Source organism: Artemia sp. Qi Xiang Cuo, chromosome 1 (assembly GCF_049724085.1).
Source record: "Artemia sp. Qi Xiang Cuo chromosome 1, ASM4972408v1, whole genome shotgun sequence".
Lineage (NCBI taxonomy): Eukaryota > Metazoa > Arthropoda > Branchiopoda > Anostraca > Artemiidae > Artemia > Artemia sp. Qi Xiang Cuo.
This window is the reverse complement of record NC_142794.1, coordinates 42224777-42245284: the sequence shown is the minus strand read 5'-3', so window position 1 is coordinate 42245284 and position 20508 is coordinate 42224777. Positions and strand designations below refer to the sequence as shown.

The 20508-nt window shown below is 37.2% G+C and overlaps 1 protein-coding gene across 1 annotated transcript in view; it reads right to left on the bottom strand.

Moving 5' to 3' along the window:
* LOC148956331 (uncharacterized) overlaps positions 1–20508 on the bottom strand; it is a 66873-nt gene that overhangs the window by 42928 nt on the left and 3437 nt on the right. The window contains exon 2 of the mRNA XM_089104677.1: positions 20219–20378. Coding sequence (XP_088960803.1) covers positions 20219–20352 — 134 coding nt within the window. The 5' untranslated portion in view covers positions 20353–20378. The remainder of the gene's footprint in view (positions 1–20218; positions 20379–20508) is intronic.

The following is a 20508-nucleotide window of genomic DNA, read 5'->3' as shown; positions in this document are numbered from 1 at the left end:
AGACTGGCATGGTTCTTCTACACAGGCAAAAGTAAAATGTGGTACTGAACAAAAATATTGCAGGCGGCAGTTCAGTACTGGAAATTTCAAAAAAGCTCATGTTGTCGTTCTTTTACAATGTTTGCAAGGTGCAATGGCCACGGGAGGGGGAGGTTCAAGTTTACTATGGTGATACAGATTCTCTGCTGTTAAAAGTAAATGGGACTGAATTGGATTTATTGGGTGATTTAGAAAAGGGGGAACACATCAGCTCGCGGATGGATTTCACCAACTGGAATCCATCACTCTACCCCGAGTTGGTGAAACGTCAAGCCCCCAACCAACTATTAATGTTAAAATCAGAAACGGGGAGTGATTTGATATCCAGGGGGGTGTTCCCGGGTCCCAAAGTTTATTGCGTAGAAACTCATAGTGGGGAAGAAAAGAAGGCGTGTAAAGGGGTGCCTACACATTTTGTAAAGAGCAATTTCAACAGGAGCGTGTACAGAGACTGTGTAGAAAGTAGCCTAGTGCCAAGAGCACAGGTGCTTGCAATTCGCTCTCTACAGTATAGAAATTATACTGTGAGAGTGGAGAAGAATGCAATGTCGTGTATATCCGACAAAGTCTATGTGCTCAAGAATGGTGTGAGTGTCCTACCCCACGGCCACTACCGTATTTCAGACCGAGTTGAATGCATAGACTATCGCAATCAACTTGGTCTGGATAAATTAACCTAATCTGAACTAGTCCCAACCAACTAACCACCACCAACCTGTTCATAAATTAACTAACCTGACCCAATCTAACCACCTTAACTCAACTGTTCATCTAACCACCATCACTAACCCAACCACTAACCCAACTAACCCAACCACTAACCTAACCTGTAGCAGCCGCAGTGATCGGACAACTATTGTGTACTGTTTTTTTTTCGCCCCGCGGCTCCCGCGGGGAGGGGGGGGGCCCTTCCCGCGGCCTCCCAGGGTGGTGGGGGGGGGGTCCCGCCCGCGGCCGGCCGGCCTTCGGCCCCGCGGCCCCCGGGGGTGGGGGGATCCACCTTTAAATTCACCGTAATGTGTTCAACTGTGCTAGTTCCGTTTCCAAGTGTCTGTTTTCAAGTGTTTTCTGTGTTTTGTTGTTGTTGTTGTTGTATAGAAGTGTTTTTTTTTGTTTTTGTTTTTTTGTACAGAAAAGTGTTTAAGTTTACAATAAGTGCTTTAAAAGATGGACAGAAAATTGCTATAACTAAAAGGTTTTTTAAAAAAGAAAAAAAGTTCATATGATGGACAAAAGTTTTCTTTTATTAGATTTTATATCATTGCCGAGCTGTTAACATTGAGAAAATAGTTTTCAATCTGACCACCGGAGATTTTTTGTCAACTGCTAATATAGAAATAGTTTTATTATTTTTATCGCTGTGCAGTTCATATATATTGCAAATTATTAATGTCATAACGTGTTGAAATAAATACCACCATAAAATATTGTTTTTTTTTGTTCTTGAATAGATAGATCTATGGGAAAATTACTACTTATTCAATGAATACGTATGATTTACAGTTAGTTGCAGACCGACTGTTGTCCCCAGCAGCAGCATGTATCAATTTAAAACATCCTTCAGATTGTTTCTGTGTGGTCCCTCAATGTCAGGGAAAACAACACTTTTAACTAGAATAATTCAAAATTGCGATAAAATGTTTTTCGAGAAGCCGAAAAAAATCTACTATTGCTATAGTATTTGGCAGGAGTCCTATGATAAAATAAAAGCTATTGCCACAACCATACCAATACAATTCATACGGGGACTTGATGTTTTCAATAGTATTGACTCGAACTCGTGGTTGATAATTGATGATCTGGCTGAATCCATTGAATAGTTCTCGCAGAAAATGCTAAAATGATTCACTATTCGCTCCCACCATGAACAAATTTCTGTTACTCTGGTTCTACACAATCTGCTTCATCAGAGCAAATGTATTTGAACACTTGCTTTGAATTGGACCATCTATATTATCTATCGAGTTGTTCGTGATTCTAGCTCACTCATAACTCTCAATAAGCAGATATACCCCGGCGCCCCTAAATTTCTGTTGTCAGCGTAAACTCAGGCGACTAGCAAGCCCTACGGTTACATTTTGCTGGATCTTAATCAGAGCACGCCCGAGGATCTACGTGTAGTCACTGACATTTTCAACAATGAAATTACAGTATATCTTCCGGTGAACAGTAGAAAAGGCTATTAGTCGCCATTATGACACTGAAGAAACTACACGAACAAAGGCATTTATTTTCCGTTTTAAGCACTTCAAAACCCTTGCTTAGGAAGGCTATACTCAAACACGGTGTTGACAATGATTTCATTAATATGATATCTGAACTTTGTTTAAATTTAACCGAGGGCAATGTTCAACTGCCAGATGGTTTTAGACAACAGACAAAGAAAAATCGTTCCACTGTACGCGCCTTGGCTTTTAAAAACAAGGGGAAAAAATTTAAAAGAAAACGGCTCCTTCAAGCAGGCGGTAGCTTTTTCACACTTTTACTGCCAATAATTGCAGGACTTGTAAACGGTTTTCTCTAGTGAAAATGGCTAAACCATATAAATTGACACCATTTGAACTTGTCCTCTCGCCCGTCGAACATTTTGAAGACAATCTAAGCAAATTCATTAACGATGAGAATATTGCCGATGACAAAAAAACTGATTTTACTTCAAGATGCATTGGGACGTGTGGACAAACATAAACCTTATCGTGAGAGACCTGCCGCCGTCACCGTCACTGATCCCTCTAAACAGGAAACATCTCCTCAAGATTCTGCACAGCATCAAAGGAGAACGAATTGAATTCAATTGTATCAAAAATTGGAAACCTATTGCCATTGACCTATCGAGAACAGAGTAAAAGAGTATTATCTTATCTCATGTTGGAAACTGACGATCAAGTTCAAGTCGATAGCACAGGGAAACGAATTATAATTCATGGAAAAAGTTATAATCTAGTTGATTTAATTTGTGATATGGTGACGAACCGTAAAGGACTTATATCCTTTGCCAATAATCTAAACACTTTTCTATGTGTATCAAACTTCCCCGAAAGTTTTATTGGCAATAAACAAATTCTAAAGAAACTAAGAGAATATAGTCCTCCAACACCCCCAACACCAACATCATTTAAAAAAGAAGAAGAAGATTCAGTATTTGAAGATACTATCAGCAGCAGCAATGATTTTACTACACCTGTGGCTGCTAGTCAAAAGCGAATACGAATTGATTCACCCACAAGTGTGCAAAAGGGGAGTAGTCATTACACTACGTGCTTACACTCAACATGGATGAAGTTCTGAAAGGTGTCTATAAAAATATTGGTGAGGCGGGGAGTTTAAATTCTACCAAAACGCTTTCCAAAGTTGTCTCCGGCACCACATTGAAATAAACAAAAGAGGATCTAGAGAATGAACCGAGTTACACACTGCATTGGAGTCATAGGCTTCACTGTAAACAATATCGACAAACTAAATCCCTCTTCCCTCTGCATATAATGCAAACGAATCTTTTAACTTCTGATACTATTCAAAGACGTCAGAATGTGCCCTACTAATATACTCTGATGGCAATCCGTGTTTATAGTCGCTATGCATATGCAATCCGACTCTGATCAAAGAGGGGTGTTGAAGATTTTCCGGCCAATGAAAGTATTCTAGAGCTGGATTCATATAGACAAATTCAATCAGATCGTGGCAGCGAATTTTTCAATCCCTAGGTTCAAAAGCTTCTTCTGAAATATAATACAACACTATATCATAGTCACAGCCTAATAAAGGCTGCCTTGGCTGAATAATTAATAATAACAATTCATCTAATCATTTAAAGATATTTTACCCTGAAAAATAAACCGGCTTTTATCCATGATTTAGATATAATCATGAATATATACAACCATCGATCCCATCGATCTCTGTCCAGCTAAAGCCCTCAGGATGTTCATTGCAGTTAAAATAAATTTGATCCTTTTCTAAAGCAATACTCCAATGTTGAAAAGGAAAAAAAAATGTGAAGAAGAAATTCAATGTTGGCGATGCTGTTCGAATTAATAGAAACACCAATATTTTTGAAAAGGGGAATTATTTATAGAGCACTGAACTTTTCAAAGTGTCCAAAATCCTGTACACCAAACCCACGACTTATGGACTGCGAGATAGCAAAGATGACGAGATTCTCGACGGTTTTTATGAATGTGAACTGCAAAAAGTTAGAAACACTAACTAAATTTATCAAATTGGAAAGATTAAAGAGTCATACTCACCATGGCAAGAAACAGTTGCTTGTTCGCTAGCTAGGATACATCTCAGATTTTGATTCTTGGGTCGGTGCTGAAAATATTGACATTGCCCAATGATTTCTATGTGACTTTCATGTCTAATGTTTCTGATCCTCTCTACAATTAATTGAATCGAGCAAGTGATGATTGAGTGAAACTCTCCCCCACCATCGAATTTAACGACAACGGAAAGTAAGAAATGGTTCTTGTCGACTGTATTTTCAAAAATACCTCTGACATCTTGAATAAAGACTATAAATATGAAATAAAAATTAGACCTTATGATTGGCTACCGCCACCAACAGGTGATCAAGAACAAATTCAAAAACTCAATTGGATGAATTATCCATATATTGAATCACCCTACGAGGAACTCACCTGAATGAATGATTTATGTCGTTCCATTAATAAAAGAATTTCCGCTCGTAGAAAAGGAGCTTTTCATTTCAACTATTCAAAGGAGGAGGGCAAGATCTACATTAGTTCACCTATTGCCAGTGAAAAGGTTATTCTCAACGATAATCTAAAGGATGTTCTTGGTTTTAAGCTCAATATAGTCAATGATGAAAGTGCCGGAAACACTAATATCACTTTCGCTTACTATCCACCTGTCTTCATCACAGACACCTGTATATTTCTATAAGCATCGTTTGTGGAAACATCTCAGGTTGTTAATTCAAATGTCCCCCTCCTACGATATCTTGAACCAAAAAGAAATCCGGAGCTCTGTTATCATTGAACGATCAAGCATCGTCAATTTGGCCCCGTACACACGAGCTATTCGGAACTATGTCATATAACACAAAAAGCTATATCAGGCGGTCCACTTGCAATTTCAGAGGGGTCGTCTGAAAGAAAATGCCATTCTCATCACATCATACATCGGCACGATGCCTAATAAAAAAGTTGTAAGCACTAGTCCTGATCACGAATGCGATATCAATGCTCGCGGCCCGAGACACCTTGGCAATGGAATGGACTACTACAAAGGTCACTCGTCAATGTCTGGCTACGGTGTTGGCAGTTGCTTTGCTAAGCTGTTTCGCTCTTCACTACCTCTGGCTAAAAAACATCTTGTACTGGCTGCGACAAATTTTGCATCCTCTACACTCTACGATTGGTGCTCTGGCAATTATTTAAATAAAAATACTACGAAAAATCTTAGGTTAAGTGCGCGAAGACTTGGTAAGCGATTAAAACAGAATTGAAGAATTTTAAAAAGGTCCATAAACAACGCATCCCACATCAGTCTCCGCTCAGGTTTGAAACAAAAGACATCATCCCTTCTGTCAAAGACAAGATGGAAAAAGTTGACAAGAGCTGTAAACAGAAGTCCCAGAAAGAATAGAATTGTCAGATCGAAACTAGATTTCTTCTCCTAAATTGTCCTACCTACCACATAAGGATTCTCAGCCTTCAATCACCGCCTCATTGAATCTATTCAATGCTGAAAATGTTGATGTGAGTGTCAAGCATGAATACTATGAACAATTTTATCCTCAACAGCCCCTCTCCGATAATATCCACTTTCAAATTTATTCCAATGAAGACTACTTTACGGACATGTCTTTGACATTTATAGATTTGCAAATGAAAGTCTGGAAATCTAATAATTCATTGCCGATTCGGGGCGATGGAATATCCTATGAAAATTGTATATTACATAATTTATTTCGTCAAATTAGTGTATACATCAATGGCACACTTGCGAGCACAATCAAAAATCTCTAGAATTCTACAAGCTATGTGCAACTCCTGGTGAAGACACACAAGTCATACAAGGAATTGAGAGCCACCTCCAATTCATATGAATATATTACTAATACTGATACTACAGATGAACTTAAAAATGATACAACTATTGAATTACATATAGTTGGAAAAATATATCATGAAATATTTAATATACCCCAATGGCTGCCGCCCAATGTTAAAGTGGATATAAAACTAGCGCTTGCACCCTCCAATTTCATATTGAGAAAAGAACTTGCTGCCAATCCCGATGTAAGTCTCTCCCTCACCTCGGCAATACTTCATGTACGCAAACAACAGGTAATGAGTTCTGTTGCTTTGGCCGTGGAAAAACTGAGAGCCAATGGGAATAATATTAAACTACTTGTTCCTCATACAATCACCAATCAATGTCATATTGCAATGGGCTCACGCACCTTCACCGATTCATCCTTTATCAATGGCGACATCCCGTGAAAATTGACTTTGGCATTTGTAAAAAGCACCAGTGAAATAGGATCATGGACTGAATGTCCATATAAATTCGAGATGTTTGGACTTTCATCTCTTGTGTGCAAAGTAAACGGTATCCCACTCTACAATCTATCTTTTGATAAATCCTATAGAACATTGTACGAGTTGACTATGCAAACCCTAGACCATGACTCTCAACTATTTGAAAATGGTATAACCGAAGATATGTTTGCTAAAACACATGGTATCATTGTACTGGATTTGTCAGGTACACATGATATGAGCATAGTAGGCTACGTACGGGGAGTGTGCGTTTAGAGTGTAAATTTTCCGACCCATTGGCTGAGAGTGTTGCACTAATCTCACTAAATCAATATGAAACCTATTGGGAAATCACTCCCGAAGGCAGTACTCTACTTGACTTAGCACCCTGAGCACCGGTCAAATAATCAGTGTATTTAATATGGATCTCTAAATGTCTCAGTACAAATCCCATTGTTTGCCCTCAGACTATCTTGGAAAAATTTAAAGTGACAGCAATACCTTGACTATTGTTAATAGCAGTCCGTCGACTGTGCCGACGGGTCATTGGTTGTGAATCTTCCAAACAATGATGGCGATTGAATTTTTTGATCCTCTTGGCCTACCCTATACATTCTACACGCGACACATCAGCAACTATATAGAGAGCAGTGGGAAAACTATTATTCAAAATCGGAAGAGGGTTCAGGATCTAACGAATAAAAGCTGCGGTTTCCTCGCACTACTATATTTTGTGTTCCGATGTCGCGGCTATACTTACATTCAGTTTCTCCACATTTATGGTAAAAACCTACGCCTGAGCAAAATTCGTGTGTAATAGATTCTCCAGGAAACAGATGGTATTGAGTTTCGGGCCCGAAGAGAATCGTGCTTACAAAATGAACGTATATTTGTTTATTAATAAAATGTATATATATACATACATGACTGAATTTTTACACTTTTATTGAACTACATCTTCGAGTTATAGTCAACTACCGTGTGCAATTAAATCCGATAATACATCTGATGGCACAGTCCAAAGTTAAGGATTGACTGCAATGACATGGTCACATATTCTGCAGAACAGTGTGTTTTCACTCTTGTCATATCTCTTTGTATAGTCAATGATACTATTTGCATTCATATTATGAAATTCACGAGTTTCAATAAGTCTGTTTAAGGCAACATCACATACAGTATTTTCACGTGGTGACTCACATTCAGTCAATTCAAAATAAAAATTACTTGGTTTATATTAATTCTTTTCGGCTTCGACATAGCAGGAGCACCGAAACCAGATTGCCTGGCGGGCAAAACATTTGACACATATGTCATTTTACACCAGCCAGAATCTATTATATCCGCGTTGATACCAATCCTGTAGAATTTAACTATACTCACGGTTAAGATTTTTTCTAATCAATGCAGTGTAAGTATTCTCCCACTTATCACATTTATCATTGTGACAATTGGAGCATAGGTGTCCTCTAGGAAGCGAGTCACAAACCTCCTCAAGACATGAATTACATCCTTTACTTTGTACTGCATAGCCTGTATATAATTTAAAAGGATTACATAATCTACACTTTTCACTGTAGTCATCAATAATTGTACAATTCTCACATTGAGTCCAACTGCCAATAGTGTTCATGCACAATGGACATATATAGAAAATTTTTCGGTTTCCGATGTGAACTCACTCAAATCTAAAACGAAACTGATCATCCTCGCTCCATAAATTCAATGAGAGGGAAATGGGGGAGAGAGGAGTAGCTCTGTGACGTTAGCTCTTTCGAGTGATGGGGGAGCCATCTACATTGAATCCATTGGCAATGTTTTCAAAAGTATATTCACAATATGATTCTACTTTGTTCCAATTAATATATCATTAAATTGACTATAAGCGTTTGAATCACAATTTAAAAGTTTTATACAATAGTCAAATGGGGGATAATCACTCCTCATTATATTGTCAAGAGTTCCCTAACAAGAGAATATCCTGCGTTTAAGAAATAACACGAAAAATCATCATTCAAAGTCAAATGTTTTTCCATAAACACTAGATTTGATCTAATTCTCTCTTTCTTAAATTTCTTCATTTTTGGATCCTTTCACTCTGACTGCTCACTCTAGACTGACCCTGATTCGTTAGCCCCATAGCCTAACCAGAAAAGAAAGAAAACATTTTCGATTTCGAAACAATTTTATTGAATAATTACAACAACAGCATCAATAATACAGAGCATGTACAATTAGCGATACTGTTTATTGTCTTCAATATGTTTCACCAATGCACTTAAAGCACATTGAAGTCTATTCACATGTGCTATATCAACTTTTGCTGCAAAACATAATTGATCCTCCATTTTAAATTTGCTCAAGGATATCACATATCTTGCATATACTGCATCCCATTCCAGACAAAGCCGTGATCCTTTCGTGATTTCCACTGCAATGCTTGGTGCTCTTGTATTATTATCATTAACTCCACTATCAACTTCTAATAGGGTAAACATTCCACACATCGCCATCGTCAACACAAATATATATCCAAATGAGTAAAGTCAAACTGTTCTTCTCACTCCTTTGAATTCTATTCACAGACTAATAAAACTATAGCAAAAATCCGTTCCTTATATTCCCACCGCCGCTAATATGTAAACAGCCCTCTGTTTGGCTGAGATAGGGGATGTAACCGACTCGCTGATTGGCTGAGAAGGAAACACGTGATCTAACTGTTTCCTGGAAACTCATAACATTCATGTCGAGCATGTCCATTCTCACTGACAACGAACAGACATAAATCATGCATAAAACAGACATGAAAAACATCAAATAAATCGAACAACACACATAGCCATCCATGAAAACAGACATAAATGTGAGAAAGTTCCTGTTTTTCAAATTCTCACTGACAAAAACCATAAAACATCCATAGTTTGATGTTGACAACCATGAAAAACATCAAATAAATTGACCAACACACATAACCATCCATGAAAACAGACATAAATGTGAGAAAATTCCTGTTTTTCCAAGTGAGAAAATTCCTGTTTTTTCATTCTCAGTGAGAAAACCATAAACCACGTGGTACGTACCGCGCTGGTACCCCCCTTTCTACTTATACACAGAATGAGTAATATTTATGCTGTATGTATACTGAATAGAAAGTGCTTCGCTTAACAATTAGTAAGATCATATAGGTTTTCTTTATTTTTAACTGGCGTTTCGTTAGCTTTTCGAACTGTTGACACATTTAAAACTCCCTATCAATTTTTACCAAAATTGTTTTAAAGCTCTCTATGGAAATGGAGGAATATACTAATGGCCCGTTTATCTTTGAAATGGTCAGCCAACGCTGAGACTCAGAGAGAATTGTTAAGGTATTAAGTGGCCTTAAGAAAATCATAGACCGTTTCAACCTTTATGATAAAAGGAATCCTACTGCATTCACACATATCAATCCACAAGCAACTCGGAGTTGCAAGTACCTTGCTTGCTAGAGTTCTCTCATCATCTTATTGCCCCTGTAGTAGCACAGCGGATTGATGCTCTGCTTGGCAATATGGAGACAAGGGATCGACCTTCACTGTAGCAAGGTTGGGCGACGTGCCTACTTCGTGTCCCTGTAGAAAGATCCCTCAACCGAAACATCAATTTGACACCCTATGCGTCGAAAATGGCTCTGGAGGATCTTTTTCTTCTCTTTTTTATCATAGCCAATTTTATCATAGCCAATTTTATCTCTTTTTTATCATATAGCCAATTCATTAAGTGAAGAGGATCAATAAATTTTACTTTAAGAAGTGAATTTTTAGCTGATGTAGGACCTCGGCCAAGTAGAAATAAAATTTCATGAGCCTTAAAAATTTAACTTGAAAGATAGCGAATATTTCTGACTTCTTTGGAGAAAAAAAAAACACAGGCTTTCATCGAAAATTAATGCGTGATTGTAAAACTTAAAATCAGTAGATAACTGACTCGCACAAGAGCTAAAACTTTAAATCTAACAAAAACTACTACGAATAAAAGGAATAAATCCCAATCGGAGAAAATTAACAGCAAACGATGATTTAAAACTTAAAATAAGCGTAAAATACCACAAACTAGTTTAGTGTCAATACCCATTTCAACCCCCTTAGAAACTGTAGTGCCTATAGTCTACTTTACAGAAAACTAAATGGATTACAAGACTAAATCAAACAGTTCGTGGTAACGAACTTTAAGTAAGGAGCGACCCGTCTCAATAGTAACCGAAACTCTAAAAAACGGGATTTTGATACCAATAGATACTTCAAAAGAATCAAATTTTAATACTGATTTCAAATATATAAGTTTCATCAAGTTTAAGCTTACCCATCAAAAGTTACGTGCCTGAGAAAATTTGGCTGATTTTCGAAAAAAGGGGGAAAGACCCCCTAAAAGTTATTGAACCTTAATGCAAATCACACCATCATATTCAGCGTATCAGAGAACCCTACTGTAGAGGTTTCAAGCTCCTATCTACAAAAATGTGGAATTTTGCATTTTTTGCCAGAAGAAAGATCACGGATGCGTGTTTATTTGTTTGTTTGTTTTTTTTTTTGTTTTTTTTCCCAGGGGTAATCGTATTAACCCAGTGGTCAGATAATATCTTGAAAGGGCTTATTGGAATGGAAATTTAAATTTCTAGCGCCCTTTCTAAGTAACCAAAAAAAATGGTGGGCAACTAGGCCCCCTCCCACGCTCATTTTTGTCCCAAAGCTACCCGATCAAAATTTAGAGATAGCCATTGTGTTCAGCATGGTCGAAAATATGATAAAAATGTCTTTTAGAATGACTTGATCCCCCAAAGTCCCCAGGGGGAGGGCTGAAAGTTATGAACTTTACTCAATGTTAACATATAGTATTGGTTATTGGGAAGTATACAGACTTTTTCAGAGGAGATTTTTTCTGGTAGGTGGGGGAAGGAGAGGGTCGGGGGCTATATGGAAGGATCTTTCCATGAAGGAAGTTTTCATGGGGGAAGGAACATTGCTATGAAGGGGGCGCCGGATTTCCCAGCATTATTAAAGAAAAAGATCAGGAATTAAATAAAAAAAAACAAGTTTTTCAACTGATCAACTGATTGTGATTAAGAGGTCATTTTTAAAGAACTGGAAAAAAAATTCGAACTATAGTTTAAAGAGCAGGGTATTGACTAGGGGGCGAACCCCCTAATATACATGTTAAAATTTTATGAATATAGAAGTTCGTTACGTAAGTTAATTCTAAGTTACGTATATTTATTACTAATAAAAACGTTCGTAAATAAAATTAAACAAGTTTCGAGAAAGCCATTTAACCAAATATAATATGCAAAATTTGTTTTAATTATTCATGTACGGTGAGCCAAAATCAAAACCTGTATTAATTCAAAAACGTTCAAAAATTAAATAAAAAAAACAAGTTTTTTAAACTGAAAGTAAGGAGCGACATTAAAACTTAAAACGAACAGAAATTATTCCGTATATGAAGGGGGCTGTCCCCTCCTCAACGCCTCGCTCTTTACGCTAATGTTTGACTTTCTCACAACTCTATTTTTCTAAACAATAAAAAAACTTTAGCGTAAAGAGCGAGGCGTTGAGGAGGGGACAGCCCCCTTCATATACGGAATAATTTCTGTTCGTTTTAAGTTTTAATGTCGCTCCTTACTTTCAGTTTAAAAAACTTGTTTTTTTTATTTAATAGAGCCGAAAGAACGGCAAAATTAGGTTCATAATTAAATACGAAATAAGTGAGAACTGAATAGACTGTAGCAGTGGTGAGTTGACCTATCACGTATGTTGCTAGGATTCATTTGCTTTATTATTTAAATAAAATATGACTTGAAAGGAAGATAGAATCAGGCTCAAATGAAAATATAGAATAAATAAAAAGTGATTCGATTATAGGGGAAATAAACGCAGATCTTTCACCCTTGCTGCCAGTAGCTGTTTTCATAACTATTTAAATAAAAATGAAGTTGAAAGACAAAATTGGGCTCACAAAGAAGCAAAAAAATTAGGGACTGATTAAAATGTCAAATAGCTTGAAAGTACTAAAAAGTCTTTGGCTTAAAGAGCGAGGTATTGAGTAGGGGGTGAACCCAATCACATATGTAATATTTTCTGTTCGTTTTAAGTCTTGATGTTGCTGCTGTTGCAGTTGAAAAACTTGTTTTTTTATATTTAATTTCTGATCTTTTTTAAAATAATGCTGCGAAATCTGGCGCCCCCTTCATAGCAATGTCCCTTCCCCGATGAAAACTTCCTTCATGGAAAGATCCTCCCACATAGCCTCCGACCCACCCCCACCCCCACTACTAGAAAAAATCCCCCCTGAAAATGTCTGTATACTTCCCAATAACCAATACTATATGTTAACGTTGGGTAGTCTTCATAGCTTTCAGCCCTCCCCCCGAGAATTTCGGGGGATCAAGTCATCCTAAAAGACATACTTATAATATTTTCGAACATGCTGAACAAAATGGCTATCTCAAAATTTTGATCGAGTGACTTAGGGAAAATAATGAGCATGGGAGGGGGCCTAGTTGCCCTCCATTTTTTTTGTCACTTAAAAAGGACACTAGAACTTTTAATTTCCGTTCCAATGAGTCCTCCCACGATATTCTAGGACCAATGGGTCAATACGATCACCCCTGGGGAAAACAAAAAAACAAAAAAACAAATAAACACGCATCCGTGATCTTTCTTCAGGCATAAAATGCAAAAATCCACATTTTTGTAGATATGAGCTTGAAACCTTTACGGTAGGGTTCTCTGATACGCTGAATATGATGATGTGATTTTCATTAAGGTTCTATAACTTTTAGTGGGTATTTCTCCCATTTTTCGAAAATCAGCCCAATTTTCTCAGACACTTAACTTTTGATGGGTAGAAATAAACTTGATGAAACCTATATATTTGAAATCAGAATTAAAATCTGATTCTTTTGATTTATCTATTCGTATCAAAATACCGTTTTCTAGAGTTTCGGTTACCACTGAGCTGGGTCGCTCCCTACTCACAGTTCGTTACCACAAACTGTTTAATTAATAATATTAGTCAATTTTAAGTAAGGTAAATTTTATGGTAGCAGTAGTAGTGGTTGCTGGAGTACTCGTGGTGGGAATAGTCGTGGAGGCACCAGTTGCGGTAGAAATAGTCGTCGCTGGTGTGTAGTCGTGAATGTAGTTATCGTATGACTAGTCATAATGGGAGTATTAGTGGCAGGAGTAGATGTTATATGATGAGGCTTAGTAGAGCCAATCATAGGAGCAGTAACGTAAAGAATAATCGTGCGGTAGAAATGGTAACGGTAATAGTAGCTGCAGTAGAAGTCATGGAAGAGTACTCTAGGTAGGCAGTGACGGTTGTAGTAATAGTATTATTAAGGCTGGATGTTCTCAAAATAAGCAAATCCGTATTTATGTGAGTAAGATAAGGTAAAGTAAACAGTTTCCATTATATAAGATGTCTTAAGCGATCTTTGATCATAACGGCCTCTAAAATTTGGGCACCAGAAGCGAGTCACCTTTAAACGGAGCAATAGTCAAATGCTGTGCTTGAACTTCAACAGGCTCAAACCATTATTTTACAAATTCATTTCTATTTAATTAATTAAAAAAAACTTTCTGTAAAATAAGTTTGATAAATAAATCTTAAAACGAGTGAAACTTAAATTGAATACGCAAATCAAGCTTGAAACGAAGAAAAATCACCACAAACTAGAGTTTGGGTATGACCTCTTTCTCTCACTGTAAAAGTCTAAAACCTACTGAATCATTTGCACTTTACTGAAAACTAATTTTATGACAAATATTTTCTTTTGTACTTAATATTGAGAATAAACATTAAAATTATAGTAACATTTTGAACTGATGAGCTGTCAGCGATTAATATCATTATACATCAAGTATTCAGTTTAATTTATTAGCTCTTTTTAAAATTTTTAAAGACGAATATAGTTTCCCTACAAACAAGTGTTTGGATACTGCCACCTTTCCTAACTGTAAATAAAAACCAAAAGCCTATTTCTTCATTGGCACTGAACTGAAAACAGATTATATTAAAAATATCTTACTTTCCAATTCTTACGGTATTGAAAATAAAAATACAATTACAGGAAATAAATTCTTGAACTGATGGATCTTGCAACAATTAATATAACTATAAATAAAATATTCAGTTTATTTTTTTTTTTAATTTCCAATACTGTTAGAGGCGAATTTACTTTACAGTAAAGAGCCAATGAAGCAGTAGGTTTTAGACTTTTACAGTGAGAGAAGGAGGTCATACCCAAACTCTTGTTTGTGGTAATTTTTGTTCGTTTCAAGCTTGATTTGCATGTTCAATTTAAGTTTCACTCGTTTTAAGATTTATTTATTAATTAACATTAATATCTATTGTATGTTTGTTTGCATTGATTGTTTATTTAATTTCTGTTCGTTGTAAGTTTCATTTATACTTCAAAAGCAAAATATTTTTTTTTCGTTTTAAGCTTGATATTCATATTCAATCTAAGCATTACTCGCTTTAAGATCTATTTATTCATTTATATTTTAATAGTAATTTCTGGTGGTTTTGAGTTTGAATTTTAGAAGGTGTTTGTATCTGCTGAGCTTAAGTTTAAAATGGCCTTCACTTCTCTTAGACAAACTTACTTTTCGGAATTTTTTTAATTATTTTTTTTTCGTTTTTGTTTGCAAAAAATTTCAAGTTTTTAAAAATTCCTTATTTTAAAATCAAACTTAAAAAAAAAATCGAATATTCATCAAACTATCAAGACTGGCATCAAAGTAACAATACAAAAGTAAAAAAATGGGTTTGTGTCAACCTCGGAGTTTTTATTGTATGATGTTTGAACTATTTTTAACAAAATTGCTACCTCAAAATTTTATCGGACGGGTTTGGGGAAAAAGGGCGTGGGGGGACTAGATTACGCTTCAGTCTCTTTTGAATCTTTAAAAGGGAACTAGAACTTTCTAATTTTAGTCAAATGAGCTCTCTCTGAAGTTTATACGAGTATCACTTCTATAAGAACCATATATATCCCCAGAGTAATAATTTACATCGCCTATCCCTGGGCCCTGTGGGGTTGTGTTGGCCCTGGAGTCTTAATATCTGAAGGTTGAACTATTTTTGAACAAATGGTTTAACAAAATGGTCACCTGAAATTTTTATCGGATGGGTTTATCCATCCAACACACCCAAAGGCGTGGAGAGTGAGAGGGGCTAGTTGCCCTCTGATCTTTTTTCACTGTGAGAAAATGAACTACAATTTTTAATTTCAATTCAAATGAACCCTCTCTGAAGTTTATACGAGCATACCTTCCATAAGAACTATATATGCCCCCAGAGCAATACTTACAACGCCTGCCCCGGCCCTGGGAGGGGTGTCGACACAGGAGTTTTTCTCATCTGATCTTTGAACTATTTTTAACGAAATGACCATACGTAAAAGAGTTTTTGTTATATGATCTTTGCACTATTTTAAACAGAATGGCTACCTCAAATTTTCTGTCAGATAAATTTGGGGAAAAAGGGCTTGGGGGGGGGCAATTGCCCTCCGATCACATTTGTCTCTTAAAAAGGGCATTAGAACTCTCGATTTCCAATCGAATGAGTCCCTTTTGAAGTTTATACGACGACCCCTTCTATATGAAGTGCCTCTGGAAAAAAAAAATAAATGGAGTGTGGGGGGAGGTTAGCTGCCCTCCAATCTTTTTTTACTCTTAAAAAGTAAATTACAACCATCAATTTCCAATCAAATGAGCCCTCTAGGAATTTTATCGAGCATCCCTTTTATAACTACCATATATGCCCCCAGGGCAAAACTTACAACGCCTACCCCCGGGCCCTGGGGAGCTGTGTCGACACCGGAGTTTTTTTTTATCAGAACTTTGAACTATTTTTAACAAAATGTCTATCTCAAAATTTTTTTCTGATGCATTTAGGGCGTAGAGGGGGGGGGGGCTAGTTGCCCTCAGATCTCTTTTGACTCTTAAAAATTGAACAGGAGCTTTCAATTTCAAATCAAATGAGCCCTCTCCGAAGTTTATACGAGCACGCCTTCCATAAGAACTATATATGGCCCAAGAGCATTCCTCATAAAGCCTGCCTCCGGGCCCTGGCGGGTTCTGTCGACAGGAATTTTTTTTATCTGACCTTTGAACTATTTTTAATGAAATAGCTATTATAAAAATTTTATCGGATGGGCTTGGGGAAAAAAGGATGTGTGGGAGGGGGGGGGGCTAGTTGCCCTGGGATATCTTTTGACTCTTAAAAATTGAACTATAACTTTCAATTTCCAATCAAATGAGCCCCCTTCTGAAGTTTATACGAGAGTCTCTTTCATAAGAACCATAGAAGCCCCCAGGAAAATAATTACAACGCCTATCCCCCGGGCTCTGGGGGCGTTTTCGTTATCTAATTTTTGAACAATTTCCCAAACACTGGCTATCTCAAAATTTGTAGCAGACGGTTTTGGGGGAAAAAGAGCGTGGAGGGGGAGGGGAAAGTTTAACTCTATTGACTCTTAAAAAGTGGACTAGAACTTTCGATTTTCAATCAAACGATACCTCTATGAAGTTTATATGAACATCCCTTTCATAATAACCATACATGCTGTTAGAGAATAACTTATAACGCCTTCCCCTGGGCTCTGGGGGGCTCTGTTGACACCGGAGTTTTTCTTATCTGACCTTTGAACTATTTTTTTTAACAAGATGTCTATCTCAAAATTTTCATCAGATGGGTTTTGAAAAAGAAGGCGTGGGGGGTGGGGGGGGGAAGGGGGTAGCTTCCTTCGGAATCTCTTTTGACTATTAAAAAGTGAGCTCGAACTTTCAATATCCAATCAAATGATCCCTCTCTGAAGTTTATACGAGAATCCCTTTCATAGGAACAATATATGCCCCAGGGCATAACTTACAACGCCTGCCCCGGGGCCCTGGGGGGTTGTGACGACACCTGAGTTTTTGTTATCTGCTTTTGGAGAAATTTTTAACTTAATGGCTATCTCAAAATTTTATTGGATACATTTGAGGAAAAGGGGGCGTGGGGGGGGGCTAGTTGCCCTCCAATGTCTTTTGTCTTAAAAACAATAAATTAGAACTTTCAATTTACAATCAAATAAGTCCTCCTAGAATTTTTACGAGCATTCCTTCAATAAGAACCATATAGTCCCCCAGGGCATAACTTACAACACCTGTCCTCGGGCCCTGGGGGGGAGGGCTGTGTTGACCCCTGATTTTTGTTATATGGTCTTTGAACTATTTAAAAAAAAACTATCTCAAAGTTCTTGTCGGATGGGTTTGAGGAAAAAAGACCGTGGAGGGGGGGGGGCTAGGTGCCCTCCAATCTCTTTTGACTCTTTAAAAGTGAACTAAAACTTTCAATTTGCAATAAAATGATCCCTCTTTGAAGTTAATACGAGCATCCCTTCCATAAGACCCATATATGCCCCCAGGGCATAATTTACAACGCCTGCCCCCGGGTCCTGGTGGGTTGTGTCGACACCGAAATTTTTGTTTTATGATCTTTGAACTATTTTTAACAAAATAGATTTCTTAAATTTTTATTGGATGCATTGGGGGGGGGAGGGAGAGTTGGTGGGGGGGGAGGAACTGGCTACCCTCCAATATCTTTTGACGCTTAAAAAGTGAACTAGAACTTTCAATTTCCAATCAATGAGCCCTCTCTGAAATTTATACAAGCATTCCTTCAATAAGAACCATATATGCCCCAGGGCATAACTTATAACCATTACCCCTAAAGACTGTGGGGGGATTGTCCTGCTCATCCATATAATTTCCAGAAATTTCAACTACATTGAACAAAATGGCTACATCAAAATTTGGATTGGATGTGTTTGGGGAAATAGTGGGGGTGGAAGGGGTGTTAGTTGCCATAGAATCACTTTCGACTATTAAAAAGGGAACTAGCTATTTAAATTTCCAATCGAATGAGCCCTTGCCCTGAGGGCTGTGGGGGAGTTGTCATCCTCAAAGACCTAATGTCTAGAACTTAAAGCTACGTTTAATAAAATGGCTGTCTCAACATTTTGATTGGATGTGTTTGGGCAAAAGGTGGGCGCGAGAAGGGGGTTAGTTGCCCTCAAATCACTTTCGACTATTAAAAAGGGCACTAGCCCTTTGAATTTCCAATCGAATGAGCCTGTTTTGAAGTTGCTACGACAACGCCTTCTATAAGAACCTTATATGCCCCCAGGGTATAAATTAAAACCCTTGCCTTGAGGGTTGGGGGGGGGGAGTGTCCTCCTCAAAAATATATTTTCTATCTGGAAATCAACTACGCTGAACAAAATGGCTATCCCAAAATTTTGATTGGATGTTTGGGCGAATGATGGGCGTGGTGGGGGGGGGGGATAGTTACCCTTAAATCACTTTCGACTCTTAAAAAGGGCACTATCCGATTGAATTTACAATCCAATGAAGCATTTTTGAAGTTTCTACAAAAACGCCTTCTATAAAAACCTTATATGCCCCCAGGGCATAACTTAAAACCCTTGCCCTGAGGGTTGTGGGGGAGTGTCCTCCTCAAAAATATATTTTCTATGTGGAAATCAACTACGCTGAACAAAATGACTATATCAAAATTTTGCTTGGATTTGTTTGGGGGAATGATGGGAGTGGGGGGGGGGCTATTTGCCCTCTAATCACTTTTGACTATTAAAAAGGGCACTAGCTCTTTTAATTTCCAATTGAATGAGCCTGTTTTGAAGTTTCTACGACAGCACCTTCTATAAAAACCTTATATGCCCCCAGGGTATAACTTAAAACCCTTGTCCTGAGGGTTGTGGGGGAGTGTCCTCTTTAAAAATATATTTTCTATCTGGAAATCGACTACGCTGAACAAAATGGCTATCTCAAATTTTGATTGAATGTGTTTGGGGGAATGATGGGCGTGGGGGGGGGTCTAATTGCCCTCGAGTAATTTTCGACTATTAGAAAGGTAACTAGAGCTCTCGATTTCCAATTGAATGAGCCCCTTTTGAAGTTTCTACAGTGACCCCTTCTATATTAAGTTCCTCTGGGAAAAAAATAATAATAATAAATAATAAAACATTGGAGCCGTATGGCCTTTACTATAGGCAACGCTATAGCGTTGCCTCTGATAGCCTCAAAAAGCTTGAATACCAATTTTGGTGGAATTCAACCATATCCTAATATTACCCTTAGGTTAATAATTAACAAATTCAAAATACCATCAAGAGATTCTGTGGTAAAATCAGAAACCATGTAAGTTACACACTTTTGTTTGCTTTCAGATACTGAAGATAAGGGTTTGGACCTAACATCTGTAATCAATAACTATAAAATCCATTAAATGCAAATTTTGGCGAAGATCAAACTACCTCATAAAAATATACACTTAAAGTGTTTTACTCTTGGACTTCTTCGTTGTAAAATTAGTTTCATTTTTTGACCAAAAAGCTCAGAAATCTTTATATAGGACCTGTGATAGGAATTACAAACCATTTATAAAGCATAAAAGCTAAATTGGTTTTGTCATAGGACGCTTCTATAGTAAGTTTAGCCTCACATTTGTAATTAGTGAATTCAAAAATATTTTAAGAACCAGTTTGGTGGATTTTAAACACTGTTTGCATTATAGCCATGCCCCTTCTCCTTTCCCCTAGCACACCCTTATCTTATAATTCTTACCTTATATCGTACAAATTAATCCATTGTGTTGAATATTTCCGTCTGGCTTTCACTAAAAATCTTCCAACTCGGCAACCACCATCTTCCCAGTTATACAAAACTAGGTTAGGGTCATTTCTAAGCCTGTACACCATATTTTCCGGTTTTGGAGGCTTGGCTACTAGAATAATTAATTTTTTTAATATTTCCACTAATGAATCTTGACAGAACTTCAAATTTAAGTTCTCTTATGCTGATGCGGAAACTAAAAAAAATATCATGAGACAGTAAAAAATTTATAAAGGTCTTTC